The sequence below is a fragment of the Sparus aurata genome, chromosome 17, assembly GCF_900880675.1.
Source record: "Sparus aurata chromosome 17, fSpaAur1.1, whole genome shotgun sequence".
Classification (NCBI taxonomy): domain Eukaryota; kingdom Metazoa; phylum Chordata; class Actinopteri; order Spariformes; family Sparidae; genus Sparus; species Sparus aurata.
This window is the reverse complement of record NC_044203.1, coordinates 9,605,468-9,624,528: the sequence shown is the minus strand read 5'-3', so window position 1 is coordinate 9,624,528 and position 19,061 is coordinate 9,605,468. Positions and strand designations below refer to the sequence as shown.

General features: G+C 41.2%; 1 protein-coding gene across 8 annotated transcripts in view; it reads left to right on the top strand.

Moving 5' to 3' along the window:
* Nucleotides 1–16,859, top strand: part of oxr1a (oxidation resistance 1a) — a 169,462-nt gene extending 152,603 nt beyond the window's left edge. For 6 of the 8 annotated variants that reach the window (XM_030394578.1, XM_030394582.1, XM_030394577.1 and 3 more), the window contains 7 exons: nucleotides 3,173–3,338; nucleotides 6,481–6,561; nucleotides 8,016–8,141; nucleotides 11,702–11,854; nucleotides 11,968–12,063; nucleotides 15,232–15,305; nucleotides 15,489–16,859. In XM_030394578.1, the coding sequence (XP_030250438.1) occupies nucleotides 3,173–3,338; nucleotides 6,481–6,561; nucleotides 8,016–8,141; nucleotides 11,702–11,854; nucleotides 11,968–12,063; nucleotides 15,232–15,305; nucleotides 15,489–15,624 (832 nt within the window). In that variant the 3' untranslated portion in view covers nucleotides 15,625–16,859. Of the gene's footprint in view, nucleotides 1–3,172; nucleotides 3,339–6,480; nucleotides 6,562–8,015; nucleotides 8,142–11,701; nucleotides 11,855–11,967; nucleotides 12,100–12,322; nucleotides 13,434–15,231; nucleotides 15,306–15,488 lie in introns of those variants that run through there. The other 2 variants (XM_030394580.1, XM_030394581.1) reach the window with 2 other exon arrangements.
* Nucleotides 16,860–19,061: the final 2,202 nt, after the last annotated feature.

Sequence of the window (19,061 nt, the reverse complement as noted above, 5' to 3'; positions counted from 1 at the left end):
TGCTACACCTCCCACTACCCCTGGACATTTGAATACAGTGAGTCATCTCTGTGGTATCCTAAATAGTGACATGGCAGCCTCTGTTAAATAGGGGGATCAGTCCGTGTACGGTGCAGCAGACTTTATTTTTAATGTAGAAAGCTGCAGGGATTTGAACCATGTGAACTTAACATACACACTGGTGAGCTGAGTTACTGAGGCTCCTTACCTCCAGTCCTTTTAATATTTGAAACCAATCAAATATGCATTCTTTGTCAGGTCTGACCCCCTCTGTGGCTTCTGCCCGTCTCCCTGTGCTGCCTCTGCTAGACAGCAAAATGATTTATTATTCATTCACTCTGCAGGGAAACAGACACACACACTTTATTACCACACTGGTGCACACACACAAGCTCTTTGCATCGTCTTTTAAAAGCTTGTGTTTTTTTCTATTCATTTGTATCCTCAGCGCGCTTTACCCCAGAGTTGTTCATGCACTTTTTCCGACCTGCACCGAATTTTGTAACGTTTGATACCAGCTGAAAATAGCCCTGGCTTGTTTGTGTTTTTCCAAGTTGGATCACTCCATCTGGATGTACAGTTTGCCAAGTCAGCAGTAGTCATGATTACATTAGCACTGTTGAAACTTGAACACATAGCAAGAAAATGATGTGCCCTTCCACACAAGTTGCCTAATTTGTTAATGTGGAAAATTAAACTCAATTGCTGCAATAGCTTAATTTGATAAGTCCCCTGTCTTAAAAAAGCCATTCATCTGAGCCAAATCTGGAATTGATTGTACATGCCAAAGTCATTGGTCTCCGTCTATAGCACAGTGGTGCTACTTTGTCTGTTGTATCTTCTTGGAGATGAGGAGCCAAAAGGACAAAAATGGAAATCATTTCATGAGATAATTCTGATCACCAGCCCTGGGTTTTACAGCACATCTCTTGTTTTCAGTACGTGTCTATACTTTACCAGCATCAACACACATGTTGCTCTCTCAGACTGCTAATCACATTTGAATCAGACAAGCAGCCGTGTCTTTTGAAGTTAGTCATGGTACCATAAATGCTTCTAGGTTATGCGAAGTCTTCAGTGCCTCAGTTGCAGTAATGACTCTGAAATCCCCCTCTCCTCATTATTATTCACTATGAACTTCAGTCTTCCAACTTCATGTGAAGTCTTGCTTGTCGCAGCTTTGTTGTTTTCATCCACAGGTTGCTTAGCTACAACATTTCCCACCTGAAAAACAAGCTTGCTGTGATCCACGCAGCTCTTGGGGATGACAGCCTAGGGACGTGGCAGATTCAAACCTCGTATTTAAAGACAGGGCTTGTACATGTTACTACTCATTATCTTGGCACTCTAAGCAGGCTACGGTGTGTGGGCGGAGCGATCATAAGCTGTTCGAACTGACAACACAGCAGCTCATACTTTCTTCAGACACTGCAAGACTCTCTGTAGCTTGACCTAGATGGGCGGCGACCCGCGTGATGTGTCTTTAAGTGCCCTGGCAATAGTGTGGGAAGAAAGGGAGGCTATTGAGTGAGCCATACACAGCCATGACACTGAATACAGCTCAACCTACTCAGTCTGCCACAGCTCTTTCCTGTCTACAAGCCAAAGCAGTGCATGACACAAACTGCGTTCTGTATTTGCCAGTAACTTTTTCACAAGTTTTGCCATACCATCATATCATACCCGAAACTGGTTAGATAGCTGACATTAAAAGGCATGAAAGTGGTCAGCAGGAGAGGAGAAGCGGCAAAATTATAGGCACACTGGTGGTGAGCTACAGGAGATAACAGACACATTTTTTTGTTAACAGAGATGTTGTCCCTGCCCAGGGCAGGACTGCAGACGTGAATTAGCCTTTAGCTAACTGTGATACGGTTAAGATTCTGTGCACTGTCCCTGTCAAATAAATAAATGAATAGATATTTTCTATCATTAGCACCTGACGTTTTTTAACATAATTTTAATAAGGCATCCAAATACGTATCTAGACACATTTCAGTACGATTCAGGGACAAAACATTTTAAATACTGGACAATTCAATGCAATACATTGGAATCTAATGCAGTTCTCTGCATTTGTCTAATTAAGTCATTTGTTTTCCATGATAAATTAAATTCTATAAAAGTGACAATACTTGAGATTCATTGGTCTACACTAAAGTGTTCCAAACTTTTAGATTTGATGATGCACTGTAAACCATGTCAGCGCTGTTGGACATGTTGTCCGCTAACATGATTATAACAAGAGTCTCCTGACCTTTAACCTTAGAGAGTGGAGACGCAGTGCAGAATAAGCAGCAAAGCCTCAGTCAACAGATTAGTAACTTTGGGAGCATGCCAATAACCACTGACCAGATGTCCTCGCATTTTAAATGTGAAAACCAATTTCCGATTAATTTTGTCGTGTCTTTACACGAATATTCACAATGTTAATGTGTATTAAGAAAGGTATCAATTGAAGTGACAAACTGGTGGAGAATTTTCAGCTGACTCTGCAGTTCTTCTGAGCTCCACAAAACATTTTAGCATTTTTCAGCTACTTTTTTTGTTTTTATGCCACACAACTTAAAAATGTTGGTACAGTCTCACCGCTCTCATCCACTTGTTTGCAGCTCCTGTTATATCCACCGCACCCTACCTACCAAACATAAATAGACAGTCATAGTTAACGAGTAACTGTTGAATACATTCGAGCATTTAGTAGCTAGAGAGCCACATGTTTTTCTTGGGAGATGGTAGAGAACAGAGCTAAAAGAGTGATTATTGGGCTTAGATTAATTGGTTGTCCTGAAACGACTCCAAGTAAATGCTGATGTTGCTCTGTGGGTGTTATGAGGTGGAGATAAGCAAGTGATGGCACATGTTTTTGCCCGAATAACTTGTATACTAAAATGATAATATGCAAATGTTGTGTTTATAGATTGTTTTGCTGCCCCCAAGTGGACATAAATATCAATGCGTGCAGACTGTTTTTTTCCCCAAATATACCTACAATTTCCCAAAATGTGCTAGCTTGTGTGCCAAAATAAGAACACATAGTATTACACTGAGAAAGCAGCTTTAACACTACATTATTAACACAGAGGCATCGAATGACTCGTCAGAAGATAAATCTCTACTGCTTTTAGCCAAGCCTCTACTCTCTTAGTTATTCCTGTGTGTCTTCCCCCAGGTCAGACCACCTGTACGTGTTCTTCATGCAGTGGAGCCCGGACATGTATGGTGAGGGGGTCAGGGGGATGGGACAAGAGCCTGGGTTTATGGTTGTCAAGAAGAATGAGGTCTCAGAAACGGCTGAGGACGAGCCCATCACTGACCTCAATGTAAAGGAGTGGGAGGTAAGGTTTACACAGCTGAAACTGTTCCCTCATCTTGCTTAAAGTGCACCTGTTGTGTTGTCTCAAACCTCACAGACATGGATTAAATATATTGTTTGATCCATAAGCTGTGAAACCAGAATCTTATGTGGTGTACATTTAAGTTATTTGTTGTATGTTAAAGTACATGTGAAATAAATGTGTTGATTTGCTTTCATTATGCAATGCATAGTGCAAGTGTATTGTGCTGATGTTGGTTTTTTATCCATCAGAATTGTGTAATCGTCAAGCCTAAGTTTTGTATTATGCTTCTGTATTTTGTGTACTGCTGCATATTTCTTGATTTGATAGTACATTTTTGTGTGAACTTTCTATCACATGTAAGTTATCTGAGTTGTGTGAACACCTGCTTTGCTTGGAAATGCGCTTCTCTGAGCTTCCAACCAAAGTGTTTTGCATGTTTGTGTAATCGTTCACTCCTATCAGTCGATGTATTGTAGTTTCATCACATGTGTGACTGTCACAAGTGTTGGTCAGCATTTGGCAACTTATTTTGCTGAATGGCAAATGGCTAACAACATTATGAGCTGCTCAACATATGCAACAAACCTGTTTTGGGTTATAATCTCACAAACTCATGTGGCACTGATGTAGGTACAAACTGTCTTCCCTTTCTGTCAAACTAACTTCTCAAATTGTCTTTATTGTACATATACAGAATGTAGAAGTAAGTCTAGGAAGAACTGTTGCTGGGGTTGGTTTTTGTCAGATGAGATTGTTAACGAGCCTGTTGATAATGAAAGGGATGCATTCATTGTATGACGAAATTGATACGATGGAAGCAGTGCCCTGGATTTAAATTTTAATGTAAATGAATGATGTAGGAAACAAAGTGGACTGATTTGTTTGTCCCTGGACATCTGGCAAACAGAGGGTGCATGATCAATTACATTTGAATAAGTAAATAGGAACCTGCTGCTTTAGTTTGTCCTGCTGACCATGCGTGAATGTAGCAAATAGATCTGCTTTACTAACAGAGGTTTGTCAAACTAATGGCTTTGTTTTGCAAAAAAGACTCAAATTTACTTGTAAAGCTAATCAGTTTCATATTTATTTGTTTGTTTCGACTTAATTTTAAGTGAACGATTGACTTGATTGCGATTGATTTGTCTTTATTATTTTTTTATTTTTTTATTCTCTGTGAGATTGTTTATCTAAATGATGGCTCATGGGACAGTGGTGTTACTGTGTCTTTAAATCTGTCGGCTATGGGACGGGATCGTCGTTTTTCTTTTAACCAATGGGGAGCCGGGGAGTCTCCTGTCCTGCATTGTTATTGGATTTTAGCGATGTCACACAAATCATTCGGCGTAGAGACCCCACTGGAAAATAATGTTTCTATTTTAGTCGAGCAGGCTGCCAGGCTTCATTCCAACTCCGTTTTGTCTCGGGGCTACACGGAGAGAACTTAAAGGATCTGTAATGTGACTTCCCAGCTTCAACGTCGCCCAGAAAGCAAGACATGTTTTCTAGGAGGGTGAAAGACCAAGAGAAAAGGCTGACCCCGAAGTACACATGTGTACGTTTCTTACGCTCAGTACTTGTTTATGGTCTCCAGCAATGTATATTCGTGTATGTTCTCGTGCTGTTGTTGTGAGCAAGCCATGCTAGCTCGCTAGCGAAGCTAACTAGCCTGCTAGCCATTTAGCCGGTCCGGTGTAGTTCAGTGACCGATGATAAACAAAGTGGCTACTATCTGACCACTATTTGTTAGTCAGGAGAGTGCTCTCATTTGTTGTCTGTCCTCTTTGCGCCGTGTGATGGGATGTGTGTGGCTCTGTGAGCTCTCTCAAAGTTTCTAAAGCTAGGTGCCAGTTAATAAATACGCCTCCTTTTTTTCATTCACCAGTTTCTTTAACGTTACATTACCAGATATATTTCAGAGGTGATACATATCATGTTGTCTCTACAGTTTGTTAAGTGACTGTTTATTATCCATTTGACACAGCATTGTCTTCACTGGTCACATCCAAATGCTGACCCTTTTCATGATATTGATCTCTTCAGAAAAAGGGCATTTCATTAACATTGAAAAGTCTGCAGCAGGCTAGCATGCTGCTAGCTTGCCACTTTTCAGGGGACAAATGTACTAAAGTGCCTTCAGCTGGAGGTGAAGTAAGGCGCAGATGTATTTTTAATGAGAGCTGTAGTTTACCCTCTCTACTACATTATTGAGAGCTGTAAAGAGGCAGCTTGTTACAAAAAAAAGTAATTTACACCAAAAGTAACAAGGTGATTGAAAGATTAGATGTAGTTAAAGGTAGCCTCTGATATCTGTGCCTAGACAGTTTGATATTTATTAAAATGTGTACATTAAACTGTCTAAATTCACTGTGTGTGTGTGTGTGTGTGTGTGTGTGTGTGTGGCAACGATGGCTTTGTTTGTCTCGTGCATGAGGCTTTAAATATCTTCCCTGTACTGAGACACAGTGGACTATTTAACACCAACGTTTTTGCAGTGGCAGAACAGAGGCGGCAGCTCAGTGCGCAGCGTGGGGTGTAACTTTGCTGGAATGTAGCCATGCTTAGGAGGTCATTGTTTTGGTCTGTCTGGGCTGTAGTTTCTTGGATTGTTCCTGACAAACAGAGAGTGGGTTAATGCTCACGGACTTGCCAAGTGTTGTTGCATCAGTCGCAAACCTCTGTTATTTTGTGTTGAGTGTACCAGCATCAAAATCATGTGTTTTTCTGAACAGCCTTTACACTTTCTAAATATTTGTGTACCCAAGAACAGTTAATGGTTTAACATTTGCTTTCTGCTGCAGTGTTTTTTTTTTCTATCTTTTGGTCTATATGAACTTTTATAACCGAAGCATCTGGTGGTGATACTGAACATATTACACAAACATGCAAAATGACTGAGTACTCTGAAATGCCCCATCCCCTGCTCTATTACCTTAAGTAAACTCATGTTAACATTGGCTTTTAGCCTTTGTTGTCAGTTAGTTTCTCCGAATTTCAGACTTTTTTTATGGAAAGATTTCACTGGAAGTACACTGCTTGGTCTGAATAATACCTTCCAAAACTCATACTGTCCTTTTCATAGTCAGCAATAGATTGGCAGAGTTTTATGTTCCACCTGTTCCTGTCTTTGTACTACCAGGTAGTGTCTCTGACGGAGTACCACCGTCGGATTGACGCGCTAAACAGTGAAGATCTGCGCTCTCTCTGCAAACGACTCCAGGTGCCCTGACCAGCACTGTCTGCCCCCTCTCTCTGCTCTGCTCAGCCCTGCCGCTGTCCACATCACCATGGTGTCCCATAGGCTCTGTACCGCAAGCTTTAGCTGCTACTGATATTGCATACTAACCTTCAAAACACATGTTCCTGTTGCTTTTCATAGGGTGATATACATAGGTTTTAATGAGTGTTTGGGCTCACAAAACCTATTCAGAAAATGTCACTACATGATAGTAACTTGGAATACACCCTCAAGAATTGGAATGAAAAAAGATCTATCAAGTCCTCACAGAAAACGGGTTTGGCTTGTTTGGAGTGATGAGGTTTTCACGTGACAGCAGCCTTATCTCCATGTGTCAGGCTTTTCCCCTTAGACTTGTGTGATGATGCTTTAGTGCTTCAGCAAACTAGATCAGTCTGATTATGGTGGTAGTAATAGTTTGCTGTTTGTGGTGGCTGTAGACAAATATGTAGATTTTGTGTAGGCCACACATATGAGTACTTCTTAAGGAAATTCACCTTTTACTTCTTAAAAAAAAAAAACTTGGATGCTCAAAAGAGCTGAATACAAATAATGTGGCCTGTGTGCAGAATAAGCAAGAGACAGAATATTAAAGGCCAAATAGATGGTGTGTTTGTGAGAGGGTAGAAGTAAGACTTCTCTGTCAGGTTGAATGATGTTTTCTGAGGACAATGCAGGTAGGCCCTATCTGAATTAGAGCTGAAACATGAGAGCATCCCAGCCACCAGTGGTGAAGCGCTCCACAATCAGCCTCTGTTATCGAGAAAGATAAATAACCCAAACAGTCCATTGGCCATAGAAAAAGTCAAACAGTGGAGTGCAAATTATTCATTGGGTTGATTTCCCATTCACTTTGCATTCTCCTCTCCCAGACAGTGTCTCTGCCCGCTGTCTCCTAGTTCTGCCAAACCAGTCCTGCTCATCTGGCATTGGAGAGTGGCAGGAAGAAATTTAGCTTTCATCATCAAATTGTTGGATCATCAGTGTGTTGCTAGCAAACGCTGCGTTTATAATTTTGCAAGAAGTTGGAAAAAATTGAGCTTTTGTTGCTCGGATCAGGCTATGGTTAAATGCTAGTTAAATTATGTTGACTTCCCAGCCTTAATCATAGTGCTGTTTAATAAAACCCTTTTTTCTTCGTAGTTTATCACCCCAGATCATACATGTTGCCCATCTCTCTCAGTGTCAAAATAATACAAGCCTATAAATAGTCATAGCAGTAGCAGTTTACAACTTGTTAATGCTGACTGCCTTAGTACTGCAAGTCACAAGTTAAACTTGCTGTATCAGTAGCCTTTTATGATGCAAAGCAGAAGTGTAAATGACAGTAATGACAGTAGCTGTAGTTGAACCCACCCCATATCAGTGCCTTATGGAAGTCAAACTACTCCTTGTCCTTGTATATATGCCTGTCTGACATTTATTTGTACTTGTAGATCACCACCAAGGAAGAGGTGAACTCCAAGCATGGCGCATCCATCAAGACAGAGCTGGAGCCAGAAACATTCAAACCCAACCTCAGAGAGGCCAGTGATCTCCTGGAGGCCGACCAGATAGAGAAGGTAAAGACCGCTTTATAAAGCTGTTCTACACTGCCTGGCCAAAAAAAAGTTGCCACCTGGATTTAACTAAGCAAATAGGTAAGGCTATCCCTATGGGATATTTACTGCATGGGCGCTTATCTTTCTGCTGGCAACAAGTTATTTAACCCCAACTGATGCAATGAGTGGCTTCCCATTTCACAAACAACCATTTCGAAAGACACATCCCGTGTTCACGGAAAAAATGTTAGTCTGTTTGGGAAGGGTCAAATCATCCACATGGAAACGCTTCTGTGTGTAAACGCACATGTTTTGCATCGTTTTGGCTGATCGTCCACATGGATCCTAAAAACGCACTTTTTTTAAACCTGGTCTCAGGGTGGAAAAATCCGAAAACACTGCCCCTTGCGTTCTCGTGTGGACGGTGAATCCGCATACTTTGCGTATCGATGACGCCATCGCCCTACTCCTCGACCTCTAGCCTTCGACCTCTTAACCCCGTGCCGTCTCATAACAACAACAACAACAACAACAACAACGGCGGACTACATGCTTGTGTTTGTGCTGCAGAAGATATTGAGCCTATTGGGGTTACTAGGGCAAAATATTATGCTCCTTTGCCACTACGCTGAGCGAAAAAGGATTATGGACAACCAACTAGCCATTTTCATCTTCTTCTTGTTTTGCTGGTTTCTCCTTCTACTGTCTGTTTGTATCCGTCTCTTGTTCTCCGTTTTTGGTGAATTTCAAGTACCACCTATAGGCTGGAATAAAGAACTACAGCGTATTGAGTGGTTTTCATTGGATCCGTTTGGACGCAAATATTCTTGAAACGATGCAAAGGAAGACGGGGGAAAAAAAGTTTGTTTTGGTACGTGTCGACATGGCCTTAAACGTTTGGTGAAATCAAATCGTAGAAAAACAACAGTAGAACTCAGGGCTATGTTTAATAGTGAAAGTAAGAGCATTTCCACACGCACAATGTGAAGGGAACTCAAGGGATTGGGACTGCACAGCTGTGTAGCCTTAAGAAAACCACTAATCAGTGAGGCTAATCGGAAAAAGATTCAATTTGCTAGGGAGCATAAAAATTGGACTCTGGAGCAATGGAAGAAGGTCATTTGGTCTGATGAGTCCAGATTTATTCTCTTACAGAGTGATGGGCACATCAGGGTAAGAAGAGAGGCAGATAAAGTGATGCGCACCCATCATGCCTAGTGCCTGCTGTACAAGCCTGTGGGGGCAGTGCTATGATCTGGGGTTGCTGCAGTTGGTCAGGTCTAGGTTCAGCAATATTATGTGCCCAAAGAATGAGCTGACAACCCGAATATGCTGAATGACCAGGTTATTCTATCAATGGATTTTTTTCTTCCCTGATGGCACGGGCATATTCCAAGATGACAATGCCAGGATTCATCGGGCTCGAATTGTGAAAGACTGGTTCAGTGAGCATGAGACATCATTTTCACACATGGATTGGCCACCACAAAGTCCAGACCTTAACCCCATTGAGAATCTTTGGGATGTGCTGGAGAAGGCTTTGCGCAGTGGTCTGACTCCCCCATCATCAATACTCACAAGATCTTGATGAAAAATGAATGCAACACTGGACGGAAATACATCTTGTGACATTACAGAAGCTTATCAAAACAATGCCACAGCGAATGCGTACCGTTATCAAAACTAAAGGCGGTCCAAAGAAATATTAGAGTGTGTGACCTTTTTTTTTTTTTTTGGGTGGTGACTTTGGGGCCAGGCAGTGTAATATAACACTACATACAAGCAAGCTTTTGGTATATATACGTTAGTCAGACTTGTTTGTATGAGGCTGGTGATATTCTATTCTCATGGTCAACAATTCACATGAAGAAAAATGACAATGAATTGATTCTACTTTTAAGTGTGTGTATCAAAGGTCGATATAAATAAGCTCCATTGTGTCCGAACATTTAAGAACACATTAATGAAGCATGTTGTCACAATGGGCGGCCTGTTCATTTATTCCACAAAACAATAGCACTGTAGTTGTATTTTGACCCAGTGCCACAGATTGTTTTGCCAGTGTTTTATTGGTATTACTATTCGCGGTGATAGAAAATGTTCATGAACTCGTCACTTTTGCCAGCCGTCTGCATAAATATCAAACTTCCACGCTTTTACTTGAACAGATGATCTCCTTTTCATGGAGACACACGCGGTGGACACGGAGGGGTGGGGATGTGTGTGTGAGACACGTGAGTGACAATTAGATGGAGGGAGAGTAGGGAAAGGAAATACAGCTGAAGGAATACACTGTGTTTTTAAGTAGCGTTAAAGATAAAATAAAATAAAAACGAAATGAAATGCAAGATGTGACAGTGTTGATTGTGTGGTGCACTTCCACAAATTAGTCAATGTGTGGGAAACACTGCATTTTCAGTGTGAACCTGTAGGATTGCAAGCTTGTCACAGATGAGATGGTAAAGTTGGAAAGTATTGACAAATTGACTAATGCTTAACTAGTTTTTGTGGAATTTGTGAATACAAATAAAAAGAAAAACTATCTACTAGCCTTACTATGTGTTTTATCTCAGATGTAGTCCCGTGTGTTACCCGTGGTTTGCTGAGATGCTAATATGCAAAAACTGGGGAGTTGCTGATCATTTCACTTTCAAATTTTGTCACATCTGAAACCAACTAAGTCATCCCTTCCAGAGCTCCCTTTGAGGATCATTTGTCAGCAGCGTACTTGCACATCTGCCTCACAGTTGTTAGTAAGTGGTTGAAGACTATACCTGTGACAGAACACAAACAAGACATGTCTGAGACATAAACTTTGTATGTAGTTTGAGGTGTGGTGTACGCCTACCAGGCTGTGGAGGTTAATACACAAACATTCATACATGCATGGCTCCAAATGAGTCCTAGTTGGCACATTCGCCAACAGTTTGCCAATATGCGGCTTCCTTTAATCATCCTTAGGACAGAGCTCAGAGCTCAGGCACAGCTCACAGCAGAGCAGAGTTGAGCCAAGTCGGGGCTCATCTTCCCGTGGCTACGTTTCCAGCTTGCTGATTACAGGACAGCTTCAGAGCCACCAGTGGAGGATGTGCTGCTGAACCAACAAGAAAAAGGACTGACCAATTATTGGAAAGCAAACAGAACGTCTAATGGCCTTTGTTCCACTCAGAGGAAATGGTGCAGCATACTGTAAAAAGTTGTCATTTTAATTCCATGTTTCAGTCCGCGTCTGTTTTATCTGTCTATTAACACGAAGCATACACTGCTCTGCTCCTCCAGTGCCTTTGTTGGCTTTATCTCCCCATGCACCACAGCCGCCGTTAATCCTTCAGTCTGTCAGCAGCAGGGCAGCAGGCTCTCTCAGGGAGTGCTGGACCTCTCTTTCTCTTGAGACGGTTCTGTGTTTGGAGCCCTGTTACTATTCTTTAAACGCCAGACAGTGTTAAAAGGTCACCGCAGATGTAATTGAGCATTGGTTGCAGTGGCCTTTCTGTGTTTCATATCCTCTCTCTTTTTCCCTCTTCCACCCTTCCTCGTTCTTTATTATTCCCCCCCCCCCGGCGCGCCACACACACACACAGCTTGCCCGGAATCTCCCACCACGGACCATTGGGTACCCATGGACACTTGCTTTTGGCACGTCAAAGCATGGCATGAGCATTAAGACACTGTACAGAGCCATGCAGGGCCAGGACACCCCAGTGCTCATGGTCATTAAGGACAGTGATGGCCAGGTAAGCTTGCAGAGGCCTTAATTCATCATGGCATCATTCTCTGGTCAATGATTTAGTTACATCCCAAGTACACAGTAGTCAGTTGTCCTTCTGCTTGATTTCTTTGTTTCCAGGTATTTGGTGCGTTGGCATCTGAGCCTTTTAAAGTCAGCGATGGCTTTTATGGCACAGGAGAGACCTTCCTCTTCACCTTCAATCCAGAGTTTGAGGTACGACACCTTCCTCACTTTGAGGATCGGGTTTAAATTTTCTTAAATACTTATGTCATTTCTGGTTCACATTTTTATTTTGGGTGTGTACTAGAAAATGCTGTTGTTCAAAAACACAATATTTTGCTCATACTGTACATTGTTGCAGCACCTGCTGGTGTTTTTGCAACCACTTGCAGGCTGGGGGTGTGGCTAAGGCTGGTGGCTGTATAGTTGTGACTTAACAACCTTACAGAAGTTGATGGCTCGTTTAAAGGCGAGCTGCGTGCTTTTCTTTGTGAAGTGAGACCTTTGATACTGCAAATTTTACTTCCTATAATATGGACCCTTTTAAGTTGTACATTTATATTTTCAGTTTTGTTGATATGTGCAGTATACTCTCAGAAGACATACAGCAGCACTAGTGCACTTGTGGCTAATATTACTTTTTGAATATTTTCATATTAACAATGGGTAAAACGACTGTGTGTAAAGGGAATGGTGCCACTTGTAGTGACAAGCCATCAGAAAATAACTACCCAGCTCTATAGTTCCCCTGAGCTCAACAAAACTTGTTCGTTGCTCATTCTTTTGCTTTTACTACTAACTTAACTGTTTTAGTTTAGTTTCATCACTGACAACAACCTGATTTCCAGCTGTTTTCAATGAAAAAACGTTGATGAGCAGACTGTGCACCAAGTAACAAAAACCTTTAGTAAGAAACAAGCTGGTGAACATAGTGGAGCTAAAACCAACCTAAAAGGAGAGCTAATATTTGATTTACGTTCATCTGGTGGACACAAACAGGACTTCAAATGAATGCTAATGTTGCTTTGTATCTGCTGGATGTTTAAATAAGCAGCTGTTTGCGAATACATTCACTATGTCAAGTGGCAAAAAAAAGAAAAAGCTTTTAATGCTGTTTTAGAAGATACTGTTGTTGTTCCACCAGGGCCAAAACACTTCTTACATCAGAGAGTGGAGGCAGCATTGGAGTACATGCATATACACCCATTTCCAACACAGTGCCTCACGAAGTCTTTTTCAAACTTGTTCTTAGTTCCACACAACAGCAAAGTGTGTTTATTTACTACATACTTGAACACAACTGTATAATGCACTTAACGTGGCAAATGCAATGCAACTCAATTACAGTGCGATACACCACATAATGTATTCTGTGAATTTAATTGCTCGTCACATGCCGTTCTCGACGCATGTGACACTCTAAACACATGCTGTAATAGAGATCTGTTTGTACATCTTTATAGATGTTGAGAGTATTTACACCACATTTATACAACCCAGGGTCACCGAGATGAATGGGCTGAAGGCAAATTATTAGCCGTTTTTAGACAGAGCACCAAGCCGTCAATTTGCTCGTCCTTTTGGCGGCTCGGTTCACGGTTTTAGACTGAGGGCGGCAAATTGGGGGTCTGTTTTGGTCCACCGATTTTCTGCCTCAGAGGGTACACATATTTCCGCCTCGCCTGCTATCTAAAAACGAGGCGGAAATGTGCCGGCCTCAGTGTGAGGTGGGCGGAGGTGTCAATGACCTGCACTGTTGTGCGACCCACAGCCGGGGAGTTTTAAAACCAAGAAACAGCTGATCACAGCAGTCAGTCCATCACTTCATCCGCGGACATTAAGATGAACAACTGGACAGCCACTGAGATCCAGGAGATGCTAGCGTCTCCTCTGTCTCTGTAGCTGTTTGGTTGTGTTAGCTTGATGTTGTGTCGGCAAGCTAGGAACGGTCGCTACTTTCAAACTAAAAGCCCCCGGCTAAGAACCCAGTTCTAAACTCCAATGGGGTGCAATGTAAAGCTCTTATTTTGAAGACAAATTCTATGTCACTGTTCACAGCCCAACTTCGAGCTTCACGTCACGTCACATGTTTACGCCTACCTCAGAGGCGGCTTTTGGAAAAGGAGGAATATTACGCCTCGGTTTTAGAAAGACAGGCCGGCACATTGCTTTCCTTACCTTGGAGCAAATGTGCCGCCTTTTCTATCTAAAAAGGACAATTGACAGCATCTGGGTTTATAACAAGAACTTATACCACAAGGAAAAAAAATAGTATGGCTTACACTATAATGTAAGTTGTGAATCTCTAGGCACGTTACACTTTGATTGTGATTCAGAGGGCTATTACGCATTTAGAAAGTGATTATCAATCTGCATCTTGATTTCTGTACACTATCTATTTATTCCCACTGTGTGACTTCTTTCTACTTTTAAAGAGGTAATATGATGCTAATTTTTAGGTTCATACTTTTATTTGGGGCTCCTAGCAGAATAGGTTTACATACTAAAATAAAATAAAAAAAAAACACATTATTTTTCTCATGTGATGCATCCCTGTTTACACTGTGTTGAACGCTTCGTTTTAGTTCAGAGTGAGACATCTCGCCTCCGTTCAGTCTTTGGTGAGAGTTGCACATGGACATTACTTCAAGGGCGGGATGCAGCCACTCAGAGGCATAGTAGGGCCCGTCATGCCAAGCAAGGTAGTGTGATCCAAGGACGTTAAAATTGATCCAAACCACAGCTACAGCTGGTAAGCATGTTGTGGTACAGCCGGATCATAAGTTACTGAGGTAAAGGCTCGACTCCACACCAGGTGTTTGAGGCAGTGCAGGAGCAGTGTTCTCTGGGGGAAAGAGTAACTCCCTTTGGCATGGACTTTAGGCTTTTTTAACTTTGCAGACCTTTCACATGCACAAAAATGCTACAGAACACAATAAAGGAAAGGCGAAACCCCAAAAGCAAAATATGACCTATTAAAAACAGAGAATAATTCTAAATGATCCATGATAAAAATAAAGGATGAATTTAGATCCTTTATCTTTGCTCGCACTCCATTAAGTTTTCATAATGTTGAGAACTGATTTTTACATTTCCGATTTATTGACTTTTCTGCACCTCGACATCATTTCTAAAGAGAGAATCACAATTCCGATAAGTATCAGTCCCCCACCCTTTATACATGGGCGCATCAGATATTTCCTTTGGTCTAATAGCTGTAACTGAATTATCAGACCTTCATTCTGGGTCCACCCACAGAGGGAAACATGCCTCTCCTGTTCTCAACCCGATAAAGACTACCGCCAGAGAATATTAGATTATGTAAACATTGACTTTGTCGTACAACGTCTTTCTAATATATGCTCTTTTTGTCTGCAACAGGTGTACAAATGGACGGGTGACAACATGTTCTTCATCAAAGGAGATATGGACTCCTTAGCTTTTGGTGGAGGAAGGTGAGCACACAGTAACAGCAATGTAGCAATTCTAGCCACATCTGTTTAATTTGAATCTGTTGTTGCAGGAGAGTCTAAAGTGAGGCTACCAAATGAAATAATGTTATAAAAAAGAAGATGATGTATGTTGATTGACATAGGCACTTTGAGAAATATTGACTTTTGTTCTTTTTTTCCTTTTAGTGGTGAGTTTGGCCTGTGGCTGGACGGAGACCTCTACCATGGGAGGAGTCACTCTTGTAAAACATTTGGGAACCCCATGCTCTCGAAAAAGGAGGATTTCTATGTGCAGGACATAGAGATCTGGGCTTTTGAATAACAAAACAGTGCACCACAGGGAAAAAAAAAAACAAGTCCTGCAAAGGGCAAACAGAGGAGTCCTCCTCCTTTAGAACAATGGCAACGTCCCAAACCTAACTGCACATCACCAGGGCTCCCCAGGCCGGAAGCCAGCTATCGGATGCTTGTTGTGCGTTACTACTGCAGTTATTACGGAGCTTTTTTTCTTTGTGAAAAATTACCTTTGTGTGTATCTTGTTACAGCCTTGTGCAGCGTCTTTGCAGAGTAGGGGGAGTGTGTAAAGCAGTGAAAAATGATCGTGAGATGAGGTTGTGTCAGGGGGATGAAGAGGGGGAAGCATCCAGGCTTGAAGAGGCAAGGACCATCGGAGCTCCTCTCATTTGAGAGGTGGTGAAGATGATGGCGGCTGAGGTTTGGGACTGCTGCGAGAAGAGAGAACTGCCCCACTGGTCCAGATTGTGTATCTGAACTTTACAGAACCTCGAGGCGTCCCTGCACCCTCTCAGACCCCCCTAGAACTTTGTTCATTCAGTAGGATGTTGCTCACTGTGCTGTCAGCCTTGACGGAGAGAGACCCAGTTTGAGGGAAATAAACGAGACAAAAGCTGAACACATTCCATTACTCTTGATGATGGTGGAGTGTCAGAATAAGTTGTGATTTGCAGTAAAACTCCAATATATACAAAACTCATCAGCAGCAGGATACGATGACGCTTAACTCAGAGAAGAGAGGATATTTGCTGGGGGGAGGGAGGGGTTGGTCTTTTTTCAGTACAGTACAGTTTTGGGTTGTCTTCTGAGGCTAAACTATAGAGTATCGTGTATTGTAGTCCTCCTGTTGTTCACTGTCATAGCACACCATCTGAAAGCACATAGCTATAATCAGATCACCCATCGTCGTAATGTTCTGTTCAGTGGGTGTATGTGTGAGTCCAGCTAACACCAGCTCCTCTCGCAAGGATGCTGGCTGTACTGTTTGTAGACAGTAACGTGTTGCAATAGATTTGTGGAATATGCAAATAACTGTCCTGTGACCTCAAATACCCGCAGGTCGTGGCATTTTTGCCGCCGCCTGTCGCTCTTTCAAGAGAGAAACTTGTAAAGCTTTTACGTCTTGATACACAATTGCTTTTCTGGGTATCATTTGAAAAGCCTGAGACGTGGTTAACTGTTTTACATGCATATATGACAATTATATATTGGTATATATGATTATATATGGATTTATATAATCATATATATTTTGCTGTTAAGTGTGACAGTGATCTCTTTGTGCTGATATTTCAGCTATTACAATATAATGTATATTACCCTGTAAATTAATGTTAAAATAGTAATTTGTTCACTATATATATATATATATATATATATATATATATATATATATATATATATATATATATATATATATATATATATATATATATATATATATATATATATATATATATATACCAGAAAAATATATATAAAGTGTGGATTGGTGGGTTGCTTCTAGCACTTTAATCTGGTGTAAAAGCGTCATGGCCAGGTTCTTATATTCTCTTAGCAGTAGCTGTACAGTACTTCTTTGTTTAGATCATTAAGATGTTAACTGTTAGTAGAAAGCTTGCTGCTACCAATATCAATAAGGGTTTGCCCTAATGCTCTGTATGTCTAAAAAGGAGGATTACTCTAAGGTAGGAAGGGGGGGTTGAACGTGGTTAAACGTGGCAGCAGGGCTGGTTTCTCTCCTCATGTGGCTGTCAGGTGAGTCTCAGTAGGCACAGGTAGGTATGCAGGCAGACTGACCTCTGACAGGCAGATGATGGCGGGCGAAGGGAAGTGTGTACAGAACATTACCCTCCCCAGGAGCTTTCTTCCCCCCTTTCTGGTCTTCCACACCAGTATTTGTGTCCTTGTGGAGCGTCACAAAGAATAATATGGATAATTCTTCCAATTATTTCACCAGAATACAATGTATCAGTGATGTATAAATAACAATAAAGCTGAATTAATTGTTGTAACCTGGGATATGACTGGATTTGTGCTGCGTCTTTTTCACAAGTTTTGTTACCTTTTGTTTTAAATCCTCTGACTTCATGACGAACCAGTGATAGACGGTGGTTGCTGGTATATTGAATCGAAAGTGTGCCACTTAAGCAGTGTTGAATTAAGATACATTTATATATTTATAAAAGCCATTTTAAATTGTCCAATTAAAGACAATTTAACTTAGAATAACAATGAATGTTCAGATTAATAATTGAGCTGTTCAGTATTGGCAGGGGTCCTGCTGCTGCTCTGTATGTTTTATCAGTTAATTAAGTCATACACTGCGCACACACACCTTTAAATTATTTACCTGGGCAGCTGTCTTTGAATAAGAGAAATTATTAGGAGGTAAAAACGACATGTTCAGGTCATTCATTTAAAAAACAGAACAACAAAATTGAATTAACTAGTAAATGTAATTATTGCTTTATCGGTCTGTTTACCTTCACACTGCCTCCTGTTAAAGCAAATTGATCTAATCGATTCATGAAAGCTTTTTTAAAGTGAGACAGTAGACTTTTAGTTGTGAACTCCAGTTAATAATGACTGTCTCAACCCTTACAATGGAGCTCGGCCACTGGTTTGAAGTTTAGATGCAGGAATCAAGAGACATAGCCAAAGGCCTGTTTCTCTTTTGTCAAGTTTTCTCTTGAAAATGGGATTCAACATCTTGAAATAGGCTCTGACCACAACAGAAAAATCAGCACAGCCTGCCTGCCACATCGGCCACTCGGTCTTTGAAGATCTTTACAGGTTTGTGTATCTGATGGGTCTGATTGCACTGTACCTACAGTTCTTAGTGTACCTTGTACAGTGACCTTGAGTGAAGTTTGATTTTTTTTTTTTTCAAAATAAAACTGCAAATTGATCAACTTGGTTCACCAGTGAATCTCTCAAGTGTCAGTTTTTCATATTTAAAAAGTATAGTGATGAACATCAGCATTGCTACAACATAGAAATTATTTAAAAGGTGATTTTATACGGCAAGAATAACAAATGAGGCCTCTGTTTTGTCTAATGGCTGCTGTTACAATCATTATAGTTTGTTTTTAGATCATCTTACCCTCCAAGTTTTTTTTTATTTTTACATCCCTGAGTTATTAAACATGGGAACATTCCCTGGTCGCTGACTAACTGCTACATTTATTCTAGTTGAAAAAAGTAAAACCTCTTCAGTGTTCCCACTGTGCTTTATTAAAACCAACCCAGATAAAAATAGCTAAAGCAATATTGAAAACTCTCGCAATGTCAACAATTCATCGTGTTCCAATACATTTCTCCTGACTTTCGATGCTGAAGCACAGCAGGGTACCACAATCCATACCATTGAGAGCTGAACCGTGATAGGCAGAATGATAAACAGGGCCTCTGTTTCTAACAGAGCTCCTTTAGCTGTGAGTGAGCGCCATCTAATGGTTGCA